Source organism: Hemitrygon akajei, chromosome 10 (assembly GCF_048418815.1).
Source record: "Hemitrygon akajei chromosome 10, sHemAka1.3, whole genome shotgun sequence".
In the NCBI taxonomy this organism is placed as follows: domain Eukaryota; kingdom Metazoa; phylum Chordata; class Chondrichthyes; order Myliobatiformes; family Dasyatidae; genus Hemitrygon; species Hemitrygon akajei.
The window spans coordinates 164,894,776-164,912,543 of record NC_133133.1 but is presented as its reverse complement, the minus strand read 5'-3'; the positions used below and the strand labels follow the sequence as shown (position 1 = coordinate 164,912,543).

Sequence of the window (17,768 nt, the reverse complement as noted above, 5' to 3'; positions counted from 1 at the left end):
CTGGGAATACTCATTAAGTCAGGGAGGATCCAGTCAGGGAGGAAAGAGAAATCGCAATGATGTTTCACACACAAAATGCTGGAGGAACTCAGCAGGTCAGGCAGCATCTGTGAAAAGCAGTACATAGGGGACATTCTGGGCCAAGGCCCCTCATCAGGACTGGAAAGGAAAAGGGAAGAAATCCGAATTCTTTCCAGTCCTGAGGAAGGGTCTTGCCCAGAACAGCCAATTGGTTACTCTTTCTCATGAATGCTACCTGACCTGCTGAGCTCCTTCAGCATTTTGTCTGAGCTACTCTGGATTTTCAGCATCTGCAGAATCTTTTGTGGTTATTAATGTTTCAGCTCAGACTATTTATCAGAACTGGGAAGGAGATATCCAATATGTTACTTCTGAGAGTAGGGGGAAATTGTGAAGGGTTTGTCAAGAGCTGTCAGAAATTTGACATCAGCCGTACATTCTCTTCCCCTTTCTTTCAGCATTTCAGCGTTTGGTCCCTTTGACATTTCCTGGTTCAGCCACTCCCACAGATATTTTATATTTTAGGTACCTAGCCTTATGACAATGACTCTCCCCTGCTAACTTTCCAGCCCTCCTTTTTACACTCCTGACTTCTTGCACCACACCCGACCTCACCAATATGAGCACCCCCATCCTCTCTCCAATCTCTCCAAACTTCCGAAAGCCAACTTCCCACCACCGTAATCTCCCATTATCTGCAGATGGCGACCAAACTCTCCTCCCTAGCCACCTCACTTTCCAGAAGCCCTGTCATTTGTCCTGCTAGTTAACAGCATTGTTAATGTTTACCAGAGGTCCATTTTTGCTGATATCTAACAACACCTATGACTGGGAAAGAGGAAATCTGAAACAGAGGTTGGTAGTTTAAAACGGGAAGATTTCTCCAGCTTGCTGCTGACCGCAAAATACAGATCTCACCGATCTGATAAGTGACAAAGATGATTCATGATGAAAGATTGATCAATATTGCTTGCGTAGAACTTAGCAAAGCATTTCACCAAGTACCTCATAGTAGTCTGGTCCAGAAGAGTCAGTCACATAGGATCCATGGTCAAATGATAAATTGGATCCAAATTTGGCTTGGTCATACAAGATGGAATGCAATAGTGGAAAGGTGTTATTCTGACTGGAAGTCTATGATCAGCAATGCTCCACATGGTTAAGGACTGGGATCTCTGTTTGTAATACTGTGGATTCTGGTTAATTGGGATACATCAGGACCAGTACATTTTGGCCCAATTAAACAGCTAACCCAATTAACCAAAGTTACATGGAAGGTTCCCCATGCAAGGCTCATTCAGAAAATAAGGAGGCATGGGATCCAAGGAGACCTTGCTTTGTGGATCCAGAATTGGCTTGCCCACAGGAAGCAAAGGGTGGTTGTAGATGGTTCGTATTCTGCATGGCGGTCAGTGACCAGTAGTGTGCCACAGGGATCTGCTCTCGGACTACTTCTCTTTGTGATTTTTACAAATGACCTGGATGAAGAAGTAGAAGGGTGGGTTAGTAAGTTTGCTGATGACACAAAGGTTGGAGGTGTTGTGGATAGTCTGGAGGTTTGTCAAAGGTTACCATGAAGCATCGATAGGATGCAGAACTGGGCTGAGAAGTGGCAGATGGAGTTCAACCTTGATAAGTGTGAAGTGGTTCATTCTGGTACGTCAAATATTATGGCAGAATATAGATTTAATGGTAAGACTCTTGGCAGTGTGGAGGATCAGAGAGATCTTGGGGTCCAAGTCCACAGGGCACTCAGAGCTGCTGCACAGGTTGACAGTGTTGTTAAAAAGGCATATGGTGTGTTGGCATTCATCAACCATGGGATTGAGTTCAAGAGCCATGAGGTAATGTTACAGCTATATAAAACCTTGGTCAGACGCCACTTGGAGTTCTGTGTTCAGTTCTGGTCACTTCACTACAGGAAGGATGTGGATACTATAGAAAGATGTACAAGGATGTTGCCTGGATTATGAGAATAAGTTGAGTGAACTTGGCCTTTTCTTCTTGGAGCAATGGAGGATAAGAGATGATCTGATAGAGGTATATAAGATGAGAGGCATTGGTTGTGTGTGGATAACCAGAGGCTTTTTCCCAGGGCTGAAATGGCTAATACAAGGGGGCATAGTTCTAAGGTGCTTGGACGTAGTTACAGAGGGGATGTCAGGGGTGAGTTTTTCACACAGAGAGTGGTGGGTGCCTGGAATGCATTGCTGGCAATGGTGGTGGAGGGCAATACAATAGGGTCTTTTAAGAGACTTGGATAGGTACATGGAGCTTAGGAAAATAGAGGGCTATGTACTAGGGAAATGCTAGGCAGTTTCTAGAGTAGGTTACATGGTTGACACAACATTGTGGGCAGAAGGGCCTGTGATGTGCTGTAGATTTCTATGTTCTATGTTCTTTTCTTGATTCTCATGCCTCCACAATCTCTTCAGTCGCCTCTCTCAGAACTCTGGGGTGTACACCATCTGGTCCAGTGACTTATCTACCTTATGACTTTCAGTTTCCCAAGAACCTTCTCCCTAGTTATGGTAACTACGTACTTCATGCCTTCTGACAGCTGGAACTTCCACCATACTGCTAGTGTTTTCTACAGTAAAGACTGATGCAAAATACTTGATATGTTTGTCTGCTATTTTGTTGTCCCCATTACTACCTCTCCAATATCATTTTCCAAAGGTCCGATGTCCACTCTCGCCTCTCTTCTACACTTTATGTATCTGAAGAAACTTTTGGTCTCCTTTTTAATACCATAGGCTAGCTTACTTTTGTATTCCATCTTTACCTTCTTAATGACCTTATCAGTTGCCTTCTGTTGGTTTTTAAAAGCTTCCCAATCCTCTAAATTCCCGTTAATCTTTGCTTTATTATATGCCCTCTCTTTGGCCTTTATGTTGACTTTGACTTTTCTTGTTAGCCATGGTTGTTTGATCTTTCCTTTAGAATCCTTCTTCCTCTTTGCGATGTATATATCCTGTGCCTTCCAAATTGCTTCCAGAAATTCCAATGGTTGCAGCTCTGCTGTCATCCCTGCCAATGTTCCTTTCCAATCAACACTGGCCAACTCCTCTCTCGTGCCCCTGTAATGCCCTTTACTTCTCTGTAATACTGATACATTTGACTTTAGCTTCACCTTCTCAAATGTCAAGGTGAATTCAATCATATTAATGTCACATTCCCCTAAGGGTTCTTTCACCTTAAGCTTCCTAATCAATTCTGTTTCATTGCATAACGCCGATACACAATAGCTGATCCTCTAGTGGGCTCAACCACAAGCTGTCCAAAAAAAACTTATGTCATAAGCTTTCTAGAAAATCCCCCTCCTGTAATCCAGCATCTACTTGATTTTCCCAATCTACCTGCATATTGAAATACCCCATGACTATTGTAACATAGTTTGCAAAAGATGTTTTAGTTATATTCTCTCTAGGTAGCTTCCAACATGATGGTATGAATATCGATTTCTTCTTCTGGTTAAAAAAGAATTACTCTTTCTCACTTCTTCTTCTATTCCTCATGCTGGCTTCTTCCCTCTTCTCACCTGCCTATCACCACCCCCTGATTCCTTTCTCCTATGGTCTACTGTCCTCTCCTATCAGATTCCTTCCTCTGAAGCCCTTTTTCTTTTGCACCCGCCTGACTTCATCTGTTACTTTCTAGCTATCCTTCTTCCCCTCACCCCACCAATTTATTCTGATGTCTTCCCCATTCATTTCCTTTGCCTCATTGGCCTGAAACATCAACTGTTTGTTAAGTTCCATGGAGGCTGAGTTCCTTCTGCATTTTGTGTGTTGTTGTTGTTGTTGTAGACTGGTTATTAATTTGGGCACAGAAATGTTGATGTAATTTAATCTGGACAAGTATGAGGTTTTGCATTTGGGAAGTCTCTATTCTAAGAGAAAATACATGGTAAACAGCATTGATATATAGAGGGATCTTGGGGTGTAAGCCTAAAGCTCCAGAATGTGACAACACAAATGATAAAAAGGCATATGGCTTACTTGCCTACTCAGTTGTGACACTGAGTATGAAAGCTGAGAAGCTGTTTTGCCATTATGTAAAACTTCGATTGGGGCACATCGAAGGTATTGTGTCTAGTTCCAGTCACTGCACAAGAGGAGGGATGGGGAGGATTTGGAGAGAGTACAGAAGAGGTTCACCAGGATGTTTCCAAGACTGGAGTGTACTAGTTGTTGGAAGTTGGACAGATTCGAATGGTTTTGTCTGAAGCATTGGAGGTGAGTTAATGGAAGTACAGTATGTACAAACGTTTGTACAATTGTGAGAAATATGGATAATATAGATGGTCTTTTCCCCAGGGTGAGAATATAAGGTACTAGAGAGCATAGATTTAAGGTGAGAATGGGAAATGTGCAGGCAAGATATTTACATAGAGAGTGGTAGGTGCATGGAGACATGGTAGAAGTGAATATAATAGCGATGTTTTAAAGCCCCCAGACAGACTAGTGAATAGAGGGATGTGGACTACATGTGGCAGATGGGATTAAGTAGATTAGCATAATTGTTGAGGCAGACATGATGGGGCAAAGGGCTCTGTCCCTGTGCTGCACCTTGCTATGTTCTATGTGTTGTTATGCAATTAATTCAAAGGTAGGACAACCTCTCATCCTTTTCCCAACCCTTTCCCCTGTCTTACCTCAGTTCCACCCTAAACATCTGCATTCCCCTTGCTTTTAAATAAGGAAACCTTTTCTATGTGAAATTAAACAAAGCTATGCTTAGGGCACTGAATGTTTTTTTCGGGCTCCATTGCCTCTGGTTGAGGAGGTGAATGTGGAGGATATAAATGAAACGTCTCTATGTTACACAACGGTCTGCTTGGTGACTACATATGTACTGCTCCAATTTCCAGAGCGTGGAAGGGGAACACCATGAAAAGGCAGTGGAATTGCTGAAGGCTGCTCAGAGCAGTGTGAAGCTGGTGGTGCGTTACACTCCAAAGGTGCTGGAAGAAATGGAGGCAAGGTTTGAGAAACTGCGGACTGCCCGACGCAGGCAGCAGCAGCAACTTCTGCTCCAGCAGCAGCAGCAGCAAGTTCAGCAAAATCATATGTCATAGGTGAGAGTATCCGTATCATTGTTCAACCTAGAAGTTCAAGTACATTTCCTCAAGTTGTGGTGCAAAATCAAAAGAAAGTCTTATCAGCTTTGTGCATTGAGTAGCGAACCACACTATCTTTCAGAGTAAAGAAACAATGCTATAAGTCCTTGCACTGGCTGACCTAAGTCATTAGGAGATACAATGGAAATGTTGTCCAGAAGTTCAAAGTAAATTTATTATCAAAGTAAGTACATTGGATTCCAGTTAATAGGGACACATCAGGACCAGTACATTTTGGCCTAATTAAGCAGCTGCCCCAATTAAACGAGGTTTCATGGAAGTGGTTAAAAAGATATTTTAAAAGACAAACTGAATAACAAATTATGTATTTAAATAAGATACAGTCCAAGTTAGAACACTAGCAATAGTACTACTACAGTACTCTAAAACTGTGTGTTAGTTCCTAGTAGTTATCAACAGAGGAATTTATCCAGTGTATGCAATGAACAAATTCAGCGCAGGTACCTAGTTAAGATAATAGACTGCCCTCATACAATGCTATCGACAATTGCATCCTCCAAAGCTTCATCTTCATTGTAACATTCAACATAATTGTCAGTAATTACCTACAAATTCTTCGTAGTTCCTTCACTAACTCGTTGAAGTAGTGAAATTGTTTGATTTTTCACTCCCGGTGTTTCTGGCATCTCCAGGGTCTGCTGATCTCTCGTCAACTAGCAGTGACAAAAGTCACTGTTTCATGAACACAAATGCACACAACTGATGCTATTTAAAAACTGTTCACTTTAAGCATGGTGTGGTGCCTAATGGTCACTCAAGTGAGCGTGATTGAAGGTAGTTAGAACATGTTTGGCAAATTTCCTGCCCCTATTAAGTGGCATAACACCCCAAATAAACAAAGGAGATCCCAGCCATTTTATTTTTCTTTGTTCTTGAAGGGCCTGCTCCAATTAATAGGTGGCCCAACAGACTGAAATCCACTGTATATGTTACCTTGCCATTCATAGGCATTTACAAGAAAAGGAGAAATACAATGGAATGTATGAAAAACTGTATATAACCAGACAAAGACTGACCTACAACCAATGTACAAAAGAAGACAAAATGCAAATTTATAAAATATATACTGAGAACATTAGCTGTAAATTGTCTTTGAAAGTGAGTCTGTAAACCATAGAGTTAACTCAATAGACAATAGACAGTAGGTGCAGGAGTAGGCCATTTGACCCTTCTAGCCAGCACCACCATTCACTGTGATCATGGCTGATCATACACAATCAGTACCCTGTTCCTGCCCTCTCCCCATATCTCTTGACCCCGCTATCTATAAGAGCTCTGTCTAACTCTCTCTTGAAAGCATCCAGAGACTTGGCCTCCACTGCCTTCTGGGGCAGAGCATTCCACATATCCACCACTCTCTGGGTGAAAAAGTTTTTCCGCATCTCTGTTCTAAATGGCCTACCCCTTATTCTTAAGTAGTAAGAATACTACTTATTCTCTGAGTAGTGGTGACTGAAGTTTTTCATACCGGGTCATACCCTGATGGTCGTAGGGTAATAACTGTTCCTGAAACTTATGGTGTGGGACCAAAGGCTTCTCTTCTCCTGCCTGATAGTAGTAGTGCGAGGAAGACATGGCCTGGAATGTGGGGGTCTTTGATGATGTATGTTGCCTTCTTATGACAGCGTTCTATGTAAGTGCATTCAATGGTAAACAGTTTCACTCTGAAAGGGCAGAAGGTGCAGGGAGCAGCATCAATCACTAGACGTAGCCCTTGTTGATATCACCAAAGTCTTCGTCTTGATACTGAAAGATTATAACATTTGGTTGCCCTGAGATATTCCTCTCCATTTTATATCTTCTGCACAATGATGTTAAAGCTGCAATCCTGCAAAAGGTTATTGTTCAAGGCCTCAGCAATCTCTTCTCTTGCCTTTCTCAACAACCCGGGGTCACACCTCTTCCATGCTGGCTGTGATGCCCATCTACATTAATCCCATCTGCCTACATTGTGCCATGTTCCTCTATGCCTTCCCTTTACAAATACTTGTTCAAACTTCTAAGTGTTCTGTCCCAGCACATCAACCATCCATCTCCCTCCAAAGATGCTGCCTGACTTGTCGAGCTTCTCCAGCAGTCTTTTGCCTTTTGAACATTGTAATTCCACCTGCCTCCTCTACCCCCTTTGGCATCTCATTCAAGATATTTGCTACTCTGGTTGTGAAAAACATACCTGTGGATGGATCTGGTCAAAGTCTGAGCTCTGGGCTATCAATGACTTCTTCACTGAAACATACAAACATTTGGGCCTTACACTAAACAGCCATAAGACCGACCGACCCTTGCCCCACCTCTGTGCGCAACACTGACCCCTGACAACGAAAGGTTTAAGATGGAAAAGCAGATCACTTTCTGAATCTCAGGAGTCATGAGTGAGTGAAACTATCAGTGAGGAAATTCACCAAAGTCTCTGGTATGCCAGCACAGTCTTCACCTGATTGAGGAACAGAATGTTTAATGATCAGGACCTAGGTTCAGCATCAATCTCCTAGTTTACTAGGCAGCAGTGATCCCTACCTTTTAGTATGCTTCAGAATCATTGTCTAACTACAGCAGCCAGCTTAGTGCTAGGAGATGTCTTTGCCAGGTCCTCCCACGTCAAAAAGGAGAATTGATCTTAATCATAAACACAAGAGATGCTGGAAATCCAGAGTAACACACAAAATGCTGGAGGAACTCAGCAGATCAGGAAAGGACCCTTCGATCTCAGCCTGAAACGTCTGCTCTTTATTCCTCTGCATAGATGCTGCCTGAACTGCCGAGTTCCTTCAGCATCTTACATTGGTCTTTAGTCAGTTAGAAGGATGTTGGAGCGCTAGAAGCAGTGGAGGAGTTGGGGTTGTTCCAAGATAGAATTGTAGACATATGTATCACTCACAGGAGGAGTTAGAACTGGGGATCTGTGGGTTAATTATACAGATATTAACTGTGGGAGGGTCTTTTACATGTTTAAGATAACATGGGAGTAGTCTGCCTCAGGATCAGGAAAGTAGTCACCTAGGCAAATGGTCTAGTGATCAAATCATGGGTTGGAAACTGAGGGAGTGGCGGGATTCAGTCATGGGCTTTTTGGATATTAGCATAATTGGCAACAGTCTAGCCTCTCATGACAAGAGGTTTCCAGGAGGGCCAAGGAAATGATTTGGGGGCATTCTTTGAAAATTTGTACCAGTCATACCTGGCACACGCCTGATCAAAGTGCAGAAGACAATGGGAACCTAGAATCCCTTTGTAGGATGCTTGCAGAAACCCAACAAAGAAGGGGGGAAAGAACATGTGTTCTTATCCAATGTACAGGTCTATTCCTCAAGAACCTACAGCCCCACCCATACCGGAGAACGTAGATTTTTGGAATGGAAACAGATCTTAAGGAACTGCATTAAAAAAAGATAAAGAACAAAAGTAAAGAAGCATTGCTCAATTGTGTAAAAGATGCAGTATTTCATGTAGTGTTTGGGTTCTGTCATTTCCTCTGTTGTATATACAACATGATCTGTCACCCTTTATCATCTCACCATCCCTAAGTTGGCCAAGGAGGGAACCCCACTGAGTAGTCGATGATATCTTTTGATGTTTTGTAAATGTAACATATAAAACCTTACTTGTATGTTGCCTTTAACATATCAAAAACATCTGTAATTTTTCCACCTAAAGAGAGAGCAGGAAATTTTATACTAAGTAGGAAATTAAAGCAAGGAGTAAGCAATTGAGAACAACTTTTTCCTTTGCTTTTGGGTCAGAGAAAGGAGGGACACAGCAGTCACATTATAGAACAAATTTTATTGTACACAGTTTTGAGCCAAAAGTTGATTTTAATGATTGTTTTATCATTGCAATAGCTGAAATGCTGGATTGAAAAAAATAAGAGGGAAGGAACTGTGGGTAGATGAATGAATTAGGATGAGGAAGATCTAGTTGATTGAAAATCAGAAAATGTAGAATTGGTTAATAGGTCATCTGTATTGAGAGAGAAAGGCAATGAAAGTCAGCAACTGCAACAGAAAGAGGAGAGCAAGGAAGAAGGCAGAGAAGTTTGGAAGTTACCCAAGTTGAACAGAAAAGTATGAGAAATATTGAAGTTAAATGTAATAAAAATGACATTAAAGTTTCAGCGGTAATATCATTGATAAATACTGTTGACACTTTCAAGTTGAAAATGGGCTATCTAGAGCATACTGATGAAGTATGAATTGTTGGGCAAGAACAAAACTAATTTAGATATCTAAGTCAATAATTAAGGGGAGAATGGAATTAGGAAAGTTTTACAAGAACAAACTGCATGACTTGGGCTACACAATTAAATCAGACTCAATTATTTTGAAGGTCGGGAAGTATCCACCTATTTAGTAACAAAGACGATGCTGTTATATGCTCAAAACTTTAATAATGTCTATTCATTCTCTCTCTGAATTCCATGCAGACAATATTTCATTTAAGTTATTTTAATGATTTTCACTACATTGCTTTTTCAAAGCAGATTCCTTGCCAATAGATTTTCAACTTTAAGCTTCAAAGCATTTTCAAAGTAGAATACTTGCCACCAGCTTTAATTAGTGTAAGGAAATCAAGCAGATTTTCTTTCATTTCAACCCTCATTTGTTTAAGAATAATTAAGGAAAGAAACTTCAGCAAAGTATCTTATCTGTCCTCCATGGTTTCCAGTATCTTGTGTTATTCCAACCACTGAGAAAATAAATATATTTATTCACACTGCTAAAAATGTTTAAATTCTCATTCAAACCTCTTTACATTTCTGTCCATGAAGCCCAGCATTATCAAAATAAATTGTTTTTAGAACATTTCTGTAAAAATATGCCTCAAGATAGACAGGCAGTCAGACAAATGTGCCAATCCCTAGAGAACTTTACTGTGAGTACAAATTCATAATTAAAATAAAGATTATACATATACATATATATTTTGAGGATCATTGGAGAGATCACAAATCATCAAGTAGTGCGAGCAGTTGTTTCATTGCACCTGTACCTCACTGTACTTGAGCTTATGACAGTAAATTTGACCTGTGTTGTAAAATCAAACTTACAGTAACTAGTGTTATAGCAGAATGGGGGACATCTTTCCCACTTCCTTCTCAGTCCTGAAGAAGGGTCTTGGCCCCAAATGTCGACTGTTTACTCTTTTCCATGGATGCTGCCTGACCTGCTAAGTTCCTTCAGCAATTTGTGTGTGTTGTTTTGGATTTCCAGCATCTGTAGAATTTCTCGTGTTTATGATTAGTATTGAGTGCATATCATATTTGTCTGTTCGCTTGAACAGAATTTAATATCTCACTAAACATTGTAGTAGTTCTTAAAATAAATACAAACTCAAAATATTTATTTTGCAATTTGTAATTTTATTTTCTAATACCTTGCTCTAGATTAATTAATATCAGAGCAAAGGAATTATTACTATATTCAATAATTCTTTTTGGACCATTGCTAATTATTTGTAATTAATAGAAAAAAATTAAAGTCTTGTGACTACTACTTTTTATTTTTTCATAGAAAATTAATGCTTTGACAATATGGTTTAAAGCATCCAGTGTTCATAAGTCATTTTATAAAGCCTTGAAAACTTAATACCTGTTCAAAGGCTGTTTCCATGGTGAGCCAATCCAATAGAATTAATTAGGTAGTTCACATGATTTGAAAGGGATCAGGAATAGGGGATGAAATGTCAAACAATTTCTGTTTTATTTGCATTCTACAGCATGCACAAAAAGATTATTGTGAAACAAACAAATTGTCGCAGTTACTTGATACAAACCAACATCGCACTGAGACTAGGCATGAGCGGTGGGGTGGTTTTTAATCCAGATTGACGCATCTTCTGTGGTATCCAGTAATAATAATATTCAAAGTCAAAGAAATGTATTTGATCCTTTATTAAGAAACTAGCAAAAACAGTCTTGAAGTGATAAAAATAATGAAACTAAAACTAGTGTCACGTACCCTGTGACCGGGTTACCAAACCAGCAGAAATGGAATAATACTTTGGAGTCTGGTAATACTTTAACTAATGGTGTTTATTAGTAAACTAAGTAATACAGTACTATAATGCAAATATATATAAAACAGGTTAGCAAATATATATACAGAAGTGTGGAAATAGGAATCAAAACCAAGCTCTATCGAAGTCTAGGGGTAAATGAATAGTTTTACAATGATGCAGAGTTCAGTTCAGTTCAGTTTAGTTTAAGCCGAGGTAGTTGCTGTTGTACCGTTGGGGGGAGAGAGAGAGAGAGAGCGAGAGAGAGAGAGAGAGAGAGAGAGAGAGAGAGAGAGAGAGAGAGAGAGAGAGAGAGAGAGAGAGAGAGAGAGAGAGAGAGAGAGAGAGAGAGAGAGAGAGAGAGCGAGAGGTGATGCAGTTGCAGGCAAACCTTCCGTTGTCTTATTGTCCTGTTGTGGTCACCGACTGTGACCCCTCTGTACCTGGCCAGACCGTTCTTCAGTGGTGAGCCTGTCACCCAGGTGAGGGTGGACACACACACAAGCCCCCACTGGTCTGCCTTCACACACTGTGAGCCTCTGGTCGATTCCCCCGAATCGATCCTCCAAACCCCCACCTTCTCGTGGGTGCTCTTTCAGTGTCCTGTGGTGTGTCTGCCTGTGTCTCAGCAGACTTGCTTTTTATCTCCCCTGACGGGGTACCAGCCATCCATCAGCTGTCCATCACCTGGTACTGCCTTGCTGTCTCAGCAGGAATCCACACAAGCAGGCAGAGAAAGTGTCCTTGGAGCAAAGTAAACAATTAGCGAAGAAGCCATAATACTAAATCATCCCTCTCTCTCTCATTATCAGCATCTACAGCAGGATGCCTCCCCCCTCTTCTTCTCCCTCTCTCGTTAGCAGCATAGTTCACAGGGGGGTCAACTCTGGACCCCATCTCAGCCTGGTTTGCTCATCACACATCACACTAGGGATATTAAATGTACTTAAGCAAAGTTAAACACAAATAGAATGACTCTAAAAAACATGAACATGTAATTAAAGCTCTTCACTTCGAACACATCCCCACCCACGTGACTGACTACCATAAAAAAACACAATAAACACGCAACAGGCAACACAATGCGGATAGGAAACAGATAAATGACTCCTACTCAGATGTTTCCGTAAAGAATATGTGATTATTGGAAAGGACTTTTTGCAGTATTTAATTATTTTGATCATCTATCAATAGATAATTTGTTACTTGACACATTTTTGGTGCTTTTGTACAAAAATCATAAAGGTTGTAAACAATTACTGTAGAAAGACAAATAGTTTGTTAAATTTAATTGCAAACAAGGGAGTACAAGAATAGGAAAATGTTGTCAGAATTAGTGACAATACATCTGGAATACTGTGGAAACTGACTTTGATTTTCCAAGTACATACAGTATATGTCACAATATACAATCCTGAGGTTCATTATCTTGTGGGCAAACTCAACAAATTCATAGAATTATAACCATAACAGAATCAATGAAAGACCATACCAATTTGGACATTCAATCTGTTTGAAAAAGACAATAAAATGTGCAAATACAAAAAGAAAGAAATAGTAATAAATAGGCAATAAATATCAAGAACATGAGATGAAAAGTCCTTTAAAGTGAATCCATGGGTTGTGGAAACATTTCAATGATGGAGCAATTGAAGTTGAGTAAGTTTGATTCAAGACCTTGATGGTTGAGGGGTAATAAATGTTCCTGAACCTGGTGTTGCGAGTCCTGAGGTTCCTGTACCTCCTTTCTGATGGCAGCAGCAAGAAGAGAGCATGACCTAGGTGGTGGAGGTCCCGGATTATGATGGTTTCTTCCCTAAGAAAGGATGTTCTTTTACTACAAATCTGAAACAAAAATATGAACTTGGAAGGAGAGAAGGGCTCTGTGAAGCTAAAAATAGTGTCAGTGTTCAGGTCAATACCCTTTCATCAGAACTGAAGTAGTTACAGTATTTGCCTTACAGATGGTGCAACAAATGTTTACAAATTGATTTATGGGAAATGAGGTCCATGCCTTGAAAACAGATTAATTAGCAGGGACATACAAAATATTCCATGTTATTTGAAAGACTTCAAGTTAATTTAATTGAAACTGATAAAATTCTTTAAAATGGTAGAGCTGATGCAAAGAGAAAGTGTTTCCCTGCAGGAGAATGTAGAGCTATGGTGTCATCGGCAGTCATTACAACTGAGACGAAGAGTCAAGAGACTTCATACAAGAGACTTGACATTTTCTACTTCAGAGGCTGGTGATGTTCACTCAAGAAGAAAGGGATCAATAGAGATTTGAACAGTCAGGGTATCAGAAGATAGAAAAGTGAGTCAAGAGAAAGGAATTGAAGTCAATGCTTGCTTGTGATCTTATTGAGCAGCAAAGCAGACTTGGAGGTTGCATTACCCACTGCTCCCTTTCCCGTTTGTGTTTTTTTTCACCATCAATGACGGATCTGATCTGATGCAGGTCAGACATATAGACAAGCTCATGACTTGGTGGCAGACTTCCAATCTTGCCACTTTGTCTGGCCCATATTGTAACTTAGAATATGTATTTGGATGTCAGGGGTAATTTGAATCAGAATTGGGCTTGGCTGTGGTACTTCCCGCAGTGTAGACATCAATAACAAGTGTATGTATATTGACCTCAGATCATTTAAGTAAGAAATATACCTTAAAAATTCTGACACCCCTGGGCCTTCGGTAGTACCAGGTTTGCAGATTTCCCAATCTGTTGGAAGTTACTTTGTTACCCCAACTTGCCTTTATTTCTCACAGTAAGAAAATACATTTTAGTAAACACAACAAGTTGAAAGGAGTGGGATCCTGAGCTGTAGAGAAGTTCAATATGTAAGTTTAACCTTGTCAAGCAAACTAAAATATACAAGGAATCTAATCCCCAGCTCCATTTGCAAACCACATAGTAGCATAGTGGCGAGCCTAATGCTCTCCAGTGCCGGTGATCGGGGTTCAACTGCCACTGCTGTCTGTGAGGAGTTTGTATTTCCCGTGTGACCGTGACCGTGTGAATTTTGTCCGGGTGTTCCAGATTCCTTTCACGTTCTAAAGATGTGGGCGTGCTACCTTGGCAGAGGAAACATACGACGCTTGTCAGCTGCCCCAGCACATTCAAACTGTGTTGGTTGTTGACGCAAATGATGTATGTTTCGATGTACATATGACAAATAAAGCTAAGGATTTCCAAATGATCAGATTCTGGATTGTTAAGAGTTTTAATACAGCAAAGCTTTGAAGGAGGGAAAAGTAACTAAATTTGGGTTGGAAATGTTTCAGTATTTAAGACTTCTTGTAAATAATGCATATTGTTTATAATTGAGAGATTTTGAAAAGTAACATGTAGTTTGACCAAAATTTAATTAAAATTAAATAATCTTTCATAAGATACCTACTCGAGGATTCTGATCTGTTGTATCCATTTACAGACTTGTTCAGCAGGAGTTTCCAGGATCCAAGTGGTAATTGCTGCCAACTCAGATGACCACACTGCAATCATGGTTTTGCTGTGGAGAAGAGAAGCAACCTTCAGATACAATTGATCATTTGTGAAGATGTGTATATAGCTCATTCAAACCCAAGATATTGTGTAAATGATAGTTTTAGCTAAGCTTAGCATAGCTTAGAACAAAATGGCACAAGATTTTTTGGAAAGTAATTGAATGCCTCTATTAGAGTCACAGTAGCTCTTACAAGTTAGGATTCTTCTTTTGAATAATGGATTCTAACTCAGCAAATGCTTATACATACAGAATATGGTCTTTCCCTAATTTAAAGCCATCCCTATTGGCGCTGTCCATTTTTGTGTTTAGTATAATTGCATTGATATAAAATAAGTGTTTTCAAATAATACTTCCAAAGGGAACTCCAAAGAAATATCAAATTTTGAATTTTAATGTTTTTGCATATTAACATAAAATATTATTTTTCCAATCAGATTTCATTGTATTAAAAATCTTGTGCCTATTCGTAAAATCAAGTTATGTTTAGAAAATTATTATGATGTATCATTTAATATTTAAAGGAATCATGAGTTAATATATTGATTAACTAGATAAGCTGAGTTCAATTGAGTACTCAACCAATTTTAGTGCAATCTCTCCAATTTTCCCACTTCTTCAATTGAAAGATGTGAAATGCAAATAATAGATCGTCACTCAATGATATTCCTTCCATTTGTAATTATTAGCAGCTCCACTGAGATAATTCAACATCCCAATTTGAACCCATCCACTTTCTGCTTGCTCCTTTGAGCTTCATCTTAGTATTTTGTGATCTTCTTTGTTTGGCTTATTTTTGTTACTGCACATTTATGACAAATTGAGGGAGTCAATACATGGCTCGTTCGTGAAATATTTATTACTAGATTTGTTATTGAAAATTGACCTACTTGATAGTATCAGTGCAAGGAAAGAATGCAGAAAGTAAGTATATACTGGTTCTAAAGTGAAAGAATATTGAATGCAAATAACGAAGGCATTCAGGAATACAAATGTGACCACATATTCTTTATTTATTAGGTGGCTCACAATTTAATGGATTCACTGTTCACTAAATTGGAAGGAACACAGAATCAGCTGAACTAGCATTCCACAGATGCATTCTTTTATTATTTTCCTTCCCTAGGCCGCTAACTGAGAAGCAATTAGATGTTTACGCTGAAAAAATTGCATTTCTGTTACCTTTAATGAGTCGGGCTCTAAAATGTGCTGGTGACATCTGCACTGGGAGTTTCCACTCATCATTCTTTTGGTTGATTAGCTTCTGGCTTAGTCTTCAATTTTTGAAATTTACTGACAAGAACTTTTTATAAGAACATTTCTATTAGAAATAATGCCTCTGTTTCTGGAAGAAAATTAGATATATGGAGTGGTAAAAATCAAAGATATAGCCTGCAGGACAGATGTATATAATGTGATTTTTTTTTTTGCTGATAGTTTTATTTCTAATTTCCTATGGTTATTTATATAAAATTATATCTTTGCATTATGTTTCAAAAAGAAAATTTGCTCTCTTCCCTCTTGCCCACACTCAATTATACAAACCACACCAACCTCTGATAGCTGGATCACCTTAAGCCCTGACATTACACCAATGTTTACTGTAGCATTCCAGCTTCAGGGAGAAGAATCCATTAACTTCGTTCAGTCTCAAATCTGCTATAAAATGTAACAATGGCATTGTTCTACAATGAGGCAGAGAAGTTTCATATATATTTGCAGACAGCAAATAGAAATATGTCTGTGTGAATCTAGAAAAATATGTATAATTCTATTCATGTGATTTTGTATTTCATTTTGATTGTACAGAATTGTTTGATTTGCTATTTTGAGGATGAACAACTTTGCTCCAATTATCATTTGCTTTTCCCTCCCAAATTTGGGCTTAACCAGAAACTAAGATTTCATACCCAATGTACTGGTCTATCAATGTGTATTTGGATAATTATAGTCTACTGCTGTTTTATGTGATCCATAAAGTGTTTGATGCAAAGATGTCATCTGTATCTCAACTAAAAATTCCAATTTTGTAGTGTTTTTAGTATTTCATTTTCAGTTTATGATAAAACTTTAGATTGTTTACAGAGAATGTATTTAATTTCTAAAAACAGATAGAAATTTTGATCACTCCAGTGATGTGCTTGTGTCTGTTTTCCTTATTGATTCCTATTTTGTCAAAAAACCTTTTACCCCCCAGTGATTGTTGCACTGCACAAAATAATACATGATTTTTACATATATCAGGAGCACATATCAATACTAATACCAGTAGAATTAATCAGAAGTTATTCTTAGCGTCTTAAAGTGGTGATGCAGCAAGTAAGATTGATGTTTTGGAATGACCACTTTATGGTTAAATAAATGAAGGAAGGTTCGTTATTGTGTAGAACAGGAGTGAAAAAGACACGTATTAGAAATGTGAAATGAAGCAAACAAAAGTAGAAACACTTAAAAGCTGGGCAGCATCTGTGGAAAGGAAAATTAAGTTAATGCAAGTAAATGACATTTCATCAGTCCTTAATTCAGAACTTGTATTCTGATTTAAGATTACTAGACTGAACACTCAACACTTCCTTTTTCCACATGCACTGCTTGACTTGCTGAGTATCTCCAGATCGTTTTTTTTTTAAATTTGCAGAAAATATATAAACTGACTGTTCAGTTTAACATTGCTAAACATGTTCATCGCTAAACATTGGTGTGGTTGATGGGGAATGATTTTTATTTTGATCCTAGCTAAATAGCCTGCCAGTATTTTTTGGTAGACATGATGTATTTAGTGATAGAGTACTGGGTGTTAAGATCGAGGTAACTTCTGATCAGAATTTTAACAGTATAGGTTGACAAATTTTATCTACAAAGATCAAATATCCCTATAAAATTGGATTTGGACATTCCCTGCAGTTGAGTTTAGAGATGATGTTAGTGAAATTACATAATCATGTATTTCATGCCATGAACAATGATCTGAATGTGTAGAGATTAAGGAATACAGATGACTGATAGTATATGACATGATTTGAAGTACAGTCCTGGAAGTTTGCTTACGTGACATTTCATCAGCAGGCATTGCCTGCATTACCTTTTAAACACAGAGCTCCCTT

The 17,768-nt window shown here is 38.9% G+C and overlaps 1 protein-coding gene across 2 annotated transcripts in view; it reads left to right on the top strand.

Moving 5' to 3' along the window:
- lin7a (lin-7 homolog A (C. elegans)) overlaps positions 1–16,796 on the top strand; it is a 74,110-nt gene extending 57,314 nt beyond the window's left edge. For both annotated transcript variants that reach the window (XM_073059610.1, XM_073059611.1), the window contains exons 5-6: positions 4,895–5,101; positions 14,593–16,796. In XM_073059610.1, coding sequence (XP_072915711.1) covers positions 4,895–5,101 — 207 coding nt within the window. In that variant the 3' untranslated portion in view covers positions 14,593–16,796. The remainder of the gene's footprint in view (positions 1–4,894; positions 5,102–14,592) is intronic.
- The last annotated feature ends 972 nt before the right edge of the window (positions 16,797–17,768 follow it).